Below are 11,502 nucleotides of genomic sequence, written 5' to 3'. Positions count from 1 at the left end.
GTGTTCTTTTCGTTGAAGGAACTTGAGGATTATACGGCTGGCTTTTGGTATATTTGAGGTAGTTGATCACTTATAAAGTTATAACTTATTACATTATAATATATAAAATGTATGTATTAAGAAATATTAATTAATCACCTGATAGAATGCTTATAATCAATGAGTTTCCGGCTTGATCTCCCACAAATTTTAATAGTTTATTATATAAACAGGTTTCAATCAACCAATATTACATAGACAAATAATAACAATACAAAAATCAACAATTTTGGCAATAGAAATATAGTAGAGGTTTATTGCACGATGTGGCAATAATTGTGTCAAAGAGCTCAACATAATAGTTCTGTTACATTATAACTTGTGTTAGCATAAAATAACTGACCATAGACTCTTTACTTAAAATATAAGTATTCCACGAGTCTATAAAAATTGAAATACTGATATTTTAAGGTAAAATATTTTCTTCAAAACTACACTGAATGAATTAAAAAACTTTATTGTTTATGAACACGATTTTTTAATGATTGGAAATTATTAACTGTGTATTTATTTTAAAAAATATTTTAGATGACATAAGATAAATCATTATTAAGCAATTATTATTAATATTTTTATACAAATTTCTTAATGTATTAATATAAATGAAAACTACTTAATAACTACAATTAATTAGTATGTAATATCTAATCACATACAATATAAATAAAATAAAACTATTAACTATACTAGTACAGTTAAGGGCATAATTGTACTCATTATTATAGTGTACATATATTTATAAATACATACTTTAGTGAACATTATGCTCAAAGAGCACAAAAGTTTTGCTTATGAACATTACAACAATTTATGTGAAGGTAATAAACTTATTGCCAACATACACATAAAAACTTATTGTTTGCTATAGGTATGTATAAAAATGATAAAATGTAAAAAAAAAACCACAAGTTCTTGTAAACAGTAAAGCAATGTCCATTAGAATGTTATCTGGCACAAAACAAATATATTTGTATTAATGTGATGGTGAGGTTTTCTTCACAACGTCAGGAAGTGATTTCTCTTCACGAGGTTTTGCTCCTCCAAATATACTTGTATGTTGAGTAGAATCAGCCAATTGATTCAGTGGTTCTTTAATGGTCCTTGGTTTTAATTGTAATTTAGGCCTGCCGGGATCATCTAAAATAAAATGAATGTCTGTTAAATACTTGTGTCTATAGAAATAATACAACACCAATCATATTGAACTATACATAAAACGCAAAACTTTTTTCAAGTAAAATTCAAATCTAATATTAAATTATATACCTAATGACCATTTTATTATAACTAAAAATGGTAAACAGTATTTTTAGTTTCATATTCAAAAGCAAATTATCATACTGATATAATTATCACTTTTGTAAATATGCCTAACAATAAAATAGTTTGATCCTACTTATAAGTTTATATAATTAGAATATTTGACCAATAGTATAGAAATAATAGCTCATTTTTAATTTAAAAACTTAATAAAAGTAAATAGTACTTACCAAATACAAAAAACTAAATATTTCAAAACTTGTTAATTTAATTATTTTTTTATTTCTTTGAATACGTAATTTAGTAATGTGAGACCTTTATTTATATCAAATACATACAACAAATAATGATAAATCAATATTTTTAACATACATTGATGATTAGATTTGATGTTATATAACTGTGAACTTTTTACTAAAAAATATTTAATAAGTAAATACTTACTTGGTGGTGGTGGTAAACTTTCAAAATCAGGTCTACGCTCACTACGACTTCCTCCTGGAAATTGTGAATTATTTCCTTGTCGATTAAAGTCTCGTGAACCACTGTCTGGATACCTGTTCATGCCTCCACCAGACTGTTCCATGAAATTACCTCTTCCACCCATGCCACCGCCATTTTGATTACGGAAATTACCACCAGAAAATCCTACCAATATTCATAAATTTTATATCATATTTTTTTTAAAACAAGGGTGCAACTATTACTGTTACTAAACCCTATATTTGAAAAGATAATATTTCTATCAATTTAATTCTCATAAATTATCTCAGCAAATAAATTCAGATTGTGAACAGCATTAAATATTAATCATAGAACAACTAGTTTTATATTATAAATATAAATATATTTCTCATAAGTTTTGCTCAGCAAATATATTCAGTTTGTGAACAGCAATGAGTATTAATCATAGAAACATACAATTTTATATTTTAGCAATACTAAATTCTCATACAATTTCCTCAGCAAATATATTCAGTTTGTGAACAGCAATGAGTATTAATCATAGAAACATAAGATTTTATATTTTAGCAATACTAAATTCTCATACAATTTCCTCAGCAAATATATTCAGTTTGTGAACAGCAATGAGTATTAATCATAGAAACATATAATTTTATATTTTAACGATACTAAATTCTCATACAATTTCCTCAGCAAATATATTCAGTTTGTGAACAGCAATGAGTATTAATCATAGAAACATATAATTTTATATTTTAACGATACTAAATTCTCATACAATTTCCTCAGCAAATATATTCAGTTTGTGAACAGCAATGAGTATTAATCATAGAAACATACAATTTTATATTTTAGCAATACTAAATTCTCATACAATTTCCTCAGCAAATATATTCAGTTTGTGAACAGCAATGAGTATTAATCATAGAAACATAAGATTTTATATTTTAGCAATACTAAATTCTCATACAATTTCCTCAGCAAATATATTCAGTTTGTGAACAGCAATGAGTATTAATCATAGAAACATATAATTTTATATTTTAACGATACTAAATTCTCATACAATTTCCTCAGCAAATATATTCAGTTTGTGAACAGCAATGAGTATTAATCATAGAAACATATAATTTTATATTTTAACGATACTAAATTCTCATACAATTTCCTCAGCAAATATAATCAGTTTGTGAACAGCAATGAGTATTAATCATAGAAATACCTATAAAATCTTATAATTTTATCGTAAAACATGAAAATTTCTCATATAACTTCATCAGCAAATTAATTCAGCTTGTGAACAGCATTGAGTAATAATCATAGAAACATAAGATTTTATATTTTAGCAGTAACAAATTCTCATACAATTTCCTCAGCAAATTAATTCAGTTTGTGAACAGCATTGAGAAATAATCATAGCATTTAAACAGTTGTAGTATGTAACTAAATATTGCATTGAATATTTAGATAATTATACCAATTTAAAACATATTTCAATTTATACAAACTATGAATATATTATATCAATAAAAAATAATAATAATAATTAATAAAACTATTTATATATGTACCTGAATTTTGAGTGAAATCATCAGATCTACTGCGCATTCCTGGGTTACCACTAAAACTTCCTTGAGGACCACCTATAATAATATTTAAATGCTATACTATATATAAAACACATTTGTTACTAAAATTAGAATATGCATTAAAAAAAAGCTATGAATTCTTATTTTGTATATATATTAAGTATATTAAGAATAAACAGATTAGTAGATAAGATGTATTTAATCATTATTATTTATTCCTGTACAAACAAATGCATTAGTTTGTATAAATATTATATTATATAGGTTAATAAAAATAAAATAAAGGTTACTATAAAACAAATCTTATCTACTCTATCTTTGCATATACCAAATAATTAATAATTAGATAAGCCTAAACACAAATGCTTAAAAGATTATTTGAAATATTTATTATGCAAGCTAAAATAATTACCCCTGCCACCTCTGCCACCTCTATCAAATCCTGATCTTTCATTTCGTTTTCCAGACGCAACATCTATTTTGATTTTTTGTCCTTCAATAAAGACATCCATTTGAAGAGCATCTTTCAGATGTTCTAGAGTGACAAATTCGACATAGCCAAAACCTTTGAATATATCAGTCTCTTTGTCATGAACCAATCGCACACTTCTAATTTGCAACTAAAAATAACAATAATTTAGAATAATACAGATAAGTACTCTATAGTATATTTAAAGATAATTGACTAGTTGAGTTTCTTTTAAGACAGCAGAGGATACAAAATACTCATCTTGTCCATTACTAAAAATCTAAAATACTTATGAAAGATATGCAATACATGATTCTGAAGAAATAGGTCTTCAACATCTCCTTGTGTTATTCTTTGCGGTAGATTTCCCAGATAAGCTACAAAAGGCGGACTATTGGGTAATGGTTTGTTGAAACTTTATAGAAAAAACAAAAACAAATTATTAATAAGTATATATGTAAAATTAATATTTAAAATAAAATAATACAAATATAGCTTAAAGTTAATACCAATATAACCTTAAAATGTTTAAATACAGTTAATAGCATAGCAAGATATTGAAGGTGTGGCAGAATAGATACCTACAATTTTTTTTTCAAATATTCTCAAATTAGATAATACCAAAGAAAAAAACCTAAACCTACATAGGTACTTAGTTTATAATAAGAAGTAGACGATATCATAGAGTTGATGTAAATATATTGGTTAAACTCTGGCCTTTTTTTTTTTAATTCCAAGCCACATTTACAAAAAAATACAGGTAATAATAAAATAGATATGTTATCTTATATTACACTCAATTAACAACTACTAGGTATGTAGGCGTTTAACTTGTATTAGCATTTTTAAATTGTTTGGTTTTAACAACATACTTTATACCATTTAAAACTTAATTGTTATTATCCTGTTTCACAATAAGATAGGTAGAAGTTGCTTACTGTAAGAAGCATATCGAGTTAAGCAAAATCAATATTATACTAAAAAATAATTTATTTTTATAAAATCAACAAACTATTTGATCTAAATCAGTTCAATGTAATCAAATTAGTGTTATTGGTAAAAACTAAAAATATCAGATGATTGGAAATTGTTTCAGTTCTAAACGTTTAGGTGAACCACAGGGACCCTATGTAACAGTCAACAGTATCGGTCGCAAGCCAGCCGGACAAAAATAAGAAACTAGCCGACGTCTAGCAACCCCTGAGTAGATCGTAGGAAACTGTTTGGCGACCACTCAGATCGATATGAAACGTTCAGACGTTCAACTACGCAGCGAGTGACAACAGTATTCGGTAAATGAGTAATGGGCGGGCAATGAACGTCGTGTCAGTACGTTTGGTAATAAGATCGTCATATACCTGCTGTTGTCGAAGTCACTGAATGCACTCCTGCCGGCCATGATCACGCGGTATGGTTTGGAACGGTAACGAAAATATCAAATAAACGCAGTGTCACACACACTGACACACTTGGGCGCCGGCGATCTGATGGTCGTAGAACGTCTCGGAGACAACAAAAAACAGCACACAAGTGGCCTACGGAATGTACGAGTTTTCGTTACAATCCACCACCAAAATTATAAAATATTATGTTAAGTAACAAACACAAATTCGTATTTTCGTAGTAGCGAGTGGTATCGCTCGCTTACAAGTTAAAGCAAGAGCACACGGTCCCCAACGCAATAATAATAATAATAATAATCGTGCGAGCAGAGAAACATGAGGTTAACCATGGAGCGTACGGTTGTGTAAGCGCGTTATTCCATGGATGAAACGATCAAACGGACTCGTGAGTTGTGATAACTATAAAGACTAGATAACGAAACATCCAAAAATTCCAAAAAGAAGGGTCACACATTAATATCATCTGTTAAAGGGCCGCCACACTAACATTTGTTTTCTCTGTCCATCTCCCACATAATATATGAACAAAGACATTCTGTGTTTCCACTATTACGACTTTCTGGTTTAGTTTAGGGCAAAAGCACCTATTATATATTTTATAAAGAGAAATATTTTCTGTACGTTGACTGGATAGATTTTTAACATTTACATTTTTTTTATAAATATAAGCATGTTTTAATTTAAAATAATTTCGATTTTTTAACCATTAATAATTTATTTAAAAAAGACATATGGAATATTTCTCTTCGTTTAATTTGTGGGAGATAGATAGAGAATACAAATTTTGTTGTTGCAGTCCCTTATTAATTTATATGTTTATTGGATTGTAATGATCGCATTATTAAATAATAAACTTCTAAACAGTAAACACTCTGAACATTTAACTTCTACAGACTACAGGCCAGTAGCGTAGCCAAGATTTTAAAATGGGGGGGCAAACCCAAAATACTAAAAAAACATTATCAACAATTAACAATAACAGTTCATTTTTTTGTTGATACAGCCGATAGGGAGGTATGGCCCACTGCCCCCCGCCCAATGGCTACGCCACTGCTACAGACTGCATTACGCCGCCACTACGGTAGTGAATACTAAATAGCATTTATTAATAGTAGTGGACAATGGTAGCAGGTATACCGTATGCGTATACACTATACAGTTAGTATAGTAAATTAGTATTTAAGTTGCCACGTCTTCTACGGAGTACGGGTTGTATTCTTCTCTATGATCTTGGGCTTTTGGCCTTAATGATGACTGTCTGATTCTGATGTGGTCAAAGGCGTAGGGTGGTTAACATTTTTAGGGGGGGTCGACTCGCATATTTGAAAATATACATCATAAAATACAAATAACTTGTGAACATTTTATTATTTTTTATTTTTAGTTCTTCAAACTAATAACATTCATACTCGTAGTCTCATGGTCCGAAGCGCCCTATGCCTCAATCTATATAAATAATTAAATTCATTCAATTTTAGATAATATTTTTAAAGCGAATTTAAAAAAAAATTGAATGATTCATTATGATTAATTTAAGATTGAAAGCGGTGACTTTCTGTCTTTGTCTAACACACGTGGAACATAGCTATACGCCTGACAAAAAATAAGGTTCTTCTAGTTGTTCGATTTAAAATATGTAAAGATGTTTTACATGGTATACAAGTTTACTTTGCTTCGGTCGAAGTACTTTTTCGATTGTTTTTCGATTGCTCCAAGGTTTCGGAGAAAGATTTATTTACTGAACTGAAACTTTTAAAAAATTATCAAAATGGTGCTAATGATGCTATTAATGAATTTGTTTATGAATGAATTCATTGGTTGAAAAAAACTGTAAATTCCACAGTATATACTTGTGTTTTTAAAATTTTAAAAATATTTCCAATCATACCTGTAATGGCTGTAACTAACTGTACGTGTGAACGCGTATTTTCAAAATTAACCATAGTAAAAAACAAATTATGCAATACAATGGGTTGTACAATAGGTTCATGACTCATGAACGTTTGGAGTAAATTATTATTGCTTTTCATAGAACAAGAAATGGTATCGAAGATAGATTTAAATGCAGTAATATATGAATTCAATAATATAGTTAATAGAATATAGATGAATGTTTCTCTAACTTCGAAGTACCAACATAAAATACATTTATGATTTCAAGTTATATGTAATTCATAATTATTATATTTAATATTTATTAGATAATTATACTTTATTTTAATTTACTAGTACCTGTTTAGTATAAAGTATTTAAAATAATATATATAGTAATATACTTAAAATTATATTAACTATGTAAGAAAAGGGAGTTATAAAATGGTTTATGGTTGATCAGACATCAGAAGGCCACGGGCAAAGATAAATATGGGCACTACTCGCTTTTAGTCTGCGCACGCCTATGCTTATACTTATAATATAGCAATATTATAGACTATAGTATATGTAGGTATCTATATCTAAATTCTAATTTCAAGGTATTTAATTATAATTAGGTATTAAATTAAATAATAACTTATGCATCAAGCCATCAAAAGGCCGTTCTTACAATATCCCCTAAAGTGCTGGTTAATTGGATGACAATATTTTAGAAGGCAAGAGGACGAGTTTTTCCCATTAGGAATAATGTAATGTTTATTATATCGTTTAGAAATAGCGAAAATTTCAAATTTGTAAGTAACCTTTAACTTTTTATAATTTTAATTTTTTTAAAAAAGACTCATCATCTTGCCCACCAAAATATTGTCATCTTTTAATTTTATAATTGGTACATTTAATCTAGAACCAAAATTGAGCGAGTTCTACTCAGACAGTTATAAGTATGAAAAATATTAAATATTTGAAAATGCTCATAATTCACTTAATAATTAAAATATTTTATAACATATTCATATACACGTATTTATTAGAATATACATTTTAGTTTTGAATATTAGACAATTATTATTATTTAAAATCTTACAAAATCGCATATGGGGTTATTTTTTCGCGGGGTAATTTTTTCGGGGGTTATTTTTTAGGCAAATCCTTTTATCAGTACCTATACTATTAAAATAGACCAAAAAGATATTTTTTCATTAAACAAGTCTGTAATGTAACTAATGTGAATAATTATCAATTCCATTTTTTTTATGAAACAAGATTTTCTTAGTGAACCACAGCTGGTTGAGAATCGCAGGTCTATATAGCAATAACATAATAGTTATATCTTGATATAATATTTATGTTACAATATAATCATATCTATTATAGTCAGTCTTAAAATTTAATATTAAGACTTATAATTTATAGATTCATATTCATTCAATTTAGATAACAAAAGAAGGTATAAAAGAAAAGATTCTTATATTATATTAATCTTGCATTGAAGGGCGGTAGAAATGAGCGGTGTTTAACACGTTTATTGCCGCAGCACATTTGCCGTGCCGTTACCGTATCGCCGCAACGAATTTCTGCCTGGTCGACTATATACGCGTCGACGCATCGACCAACGGCGTTCTGTTTTATTATTATGTTTATTATAAATATGCACTCATTTGATTACAATTTGTCATATATTTCGGTTAACCCTAAAAATTTGTTATAATGTACATTAGTAAGATAGAGACAATACATGCGGGTATGGTGGGTGGTAAATTTATTAGACGATAATATTCAGTATATTATATATTATTATATTAGTATTATACTATTATCATTTATCATTGATTATAGAATAGTCTATTCTACAATAGATGGTATTATAAAATCTGCTCAGTCTTTACATTTCGGAAAAATTGAAATAATAGATGTATTTTTAGACCAAATACACCATTCAGTTAGTAATGTAATCACAATAATAACCAGAAGAAAAATCAAAATAATCAAACGACGCTAGCAAAAATTATGAGACATTTTATAAAGATTATTATAATATAATTATATCTGTGGTGCGAAACGTTCTTTCATCTTTATAGCCGTGTGCCTGTGTTATGATTTTCGGCCACGGAAATACTTAATCATCATCATAATAATAATAATAATATTAGACTAAATTTGTTCTATAAATAATATAATAACATGGTTTATTTATTGACATAATATTATTATACTCTGTGTGACTGTGTTATCGGTGTTCATTTTGTCGTGGCATATACGCAAACTATTGTATTAATGTATTATACTATCTCGATTGCCGTGCTGTTTTTTTCTGTTTCTTTTACTAATAACTCAAGACTCAACAATAATATATTATTATCAATATTTAATAAGTAAATTGACATTACTTCTTCATTCAGATTTCAGATCCATCGCCTATATTGCCCACTTTTTCAAAAATCCATGGAAAAAATAATTGGTACTTAATACAATAATACCCCAAGGCAGCATCCTTGCCCCTACTCTAATACTCTATACAATATTTGATTTGCCTAATAAATAACCCCAGAAATTTAGTCCCCGAAAAAAAACCCCGCGAAAAAATAACCCCATATGAGATTTTGTAAGATTCTAAATGATAATAATTGTATAATATTCAAAACTAAAATGTATATTCTAATAAACACGTGTAAGTGTAATATTTTAATTTTCAAGTGAATTATGAGCATTTTCAAATATTTTTCATAAGTACTCATAACTCATCTAAAAATTAAAATATCGTAAAAAACCAACGAGAAAACACAGATTATGTTCTTACCTAAAAGTTTAAAAATAGGTCAATTCACACTAATATTAAAACTAAAAGTACACTAGGTATATTGTGGATACGACGTCCTCATATGGTACCTATATCTTAATATCTAAAAATCCTATATTTATACTTATATTGTTAAAATATCAATAATATACAAATGATAAATAAATAATATAATAATTTTAAACAAATAGTCAATTTTTTGAATTACGGTCAATAATATATAAATAAAAAAACGTATATAATATTAATAATATTAAATGTCAATTATAATGCATAAAAAAAAATATTATATTGATATTAGAGTGAATTGACCTGTTATCAAACTTTTAGGTAAGTACATTATCTGTGTTCTATCATTGGCTTGTAGCGATATTTTAATTTTTAAGTGAATTATAAGCATTTTCAAATATTTAATAATTTCATACTCATAACTCACCTAAAAATTAAAATAACGTAAAAAACCAACGAGAGAACGCAGATAATGTTCTTACCTAAAAGCTTGATAATAGGTCAATTCACTCTAGTATTAAAACTAAAAGCACACTATTGAAACTGGTGAACGAAAATTGACTATGTCGTACGTGTGTAAGACGGAGACAACACACGCGGGCGAGACGTTTTTAACTAGAATTAATCAAACAATATCACCTTTAGTCTCCGCCCGAACGACAGTCCTCCAGTTTTCCTAAACGAAAAAATAATTCCTAAGGTAGACTCAGTCAAATATTTAGATGTTCGCCTCAATAAAAGGTTAATCTGGGAGACACACATAAAAATCAAGAGAAAATCCTTAAACTCAAACTAGGTACATACATTTAGACATCTTCTCAGACCCAACATCTCACTCTCTAACTCAAATAAATTACTAATCTATAAACAAATTATTCGTTCGGCTATGACATAATATGGCAATTGGCATTCAACTCTGGGACTCCGCAAAAAATTTTAACCTCAATATTTTTCAAGCTTTTCAATCAATTAATTTAAGGATAATAACTAAAGCTCCGTGGTATGTAAATAACCTTATTTTTACATAACGACCATCCCGCATATTATGTTGTCTCTGTCGTACCTATATCATAACAAATTTTCGTTCAGCAGAATACATTTTGTGATGTTAGCTGTATTAGTATATTAGAGTAAATTTATCTATAATCAAATTTAAAGGTAAGAATAATATCTAGACAATGACATATGCTTTTAATGATATTATAATTTTAAAGTGAGTTACAGTTATGTAAAATATTATAACTTTAAAATGATAATATCAATAAAATCATATGTCATTGTCTAGATAATATTCTTACCTTTAAATTTGATTATAGATAAATTTACTCTAATATACTAATGTCTAATACAGCTTACATCACAAAATGTATTCTGCTGAACGAAAATTTGTTATAATGTACATTAGTAAGACAGCGACAACACATGCGGGTATGGCGTCCTGGCGTATCTGCACTATACCAACTCGACCGCATTTATTACTCAAACACACAATCAACATCAATAATACACATAATCACCCTAACCCTCTAATTTCTAATATTTCCTCTGCCACCATTCCCAACAATCGTCCTCGCCATCAAAAAGTAACTGGTCACG

General features: G+C 28.0%; 1 protein-coding gene across 1 annotated transcript; it reads right to left on the bottom strand.

The window, feature by feature from the left end:
* Window positions 1–476: 476 nt before the first annotated feature.
* On the bottom strand, window positions 477–5,523 carry LOC132916937 (eukaryotic translation initiation factor 4H). Its single transcript, XM_060977404.1, has 6 exons — window positions 5,181–5,523; window positions 4,132–4,237; window positions 3,766–3,973; window positions 3,336–3,407; window positions 1,744–1,947; window positions 477–1,176 (listed from the first exon to the last, which is right to left on the bottom strand). The coding sequence occupies exons 1-6, from the start codon at window positions 5,219–5,221 to the stop codon at window positions 1,013–1,015; spliced, it is 795 nt and encodes a 264-aa protein (XP_060833387.1). The 5' UTR covers window positions 5,222–5,523; the 3' UTR covers window positions 477–1,012.
* Window positions 5,524–11,502: the final 5,979 nt, after the last annotated feature.

Source organism: Rhopalosiphum padi, chromosome 1 (genome assembly GCF_020882245.1).
Source record: "Rhopalosiphum padi isolate XX-2018 chromosome 1, ASM2088224v1, whole genome shotgun sequence".
NCBI lineage: Eukaryota > Metazoa > Arthropoda > Insecta > Hemiptera > Aphididae > Rhopalosiphum > Rhopalosiphum padi.
This window is presented reverse-complemented; position numbering and strand designations above follow the sequence as displayed.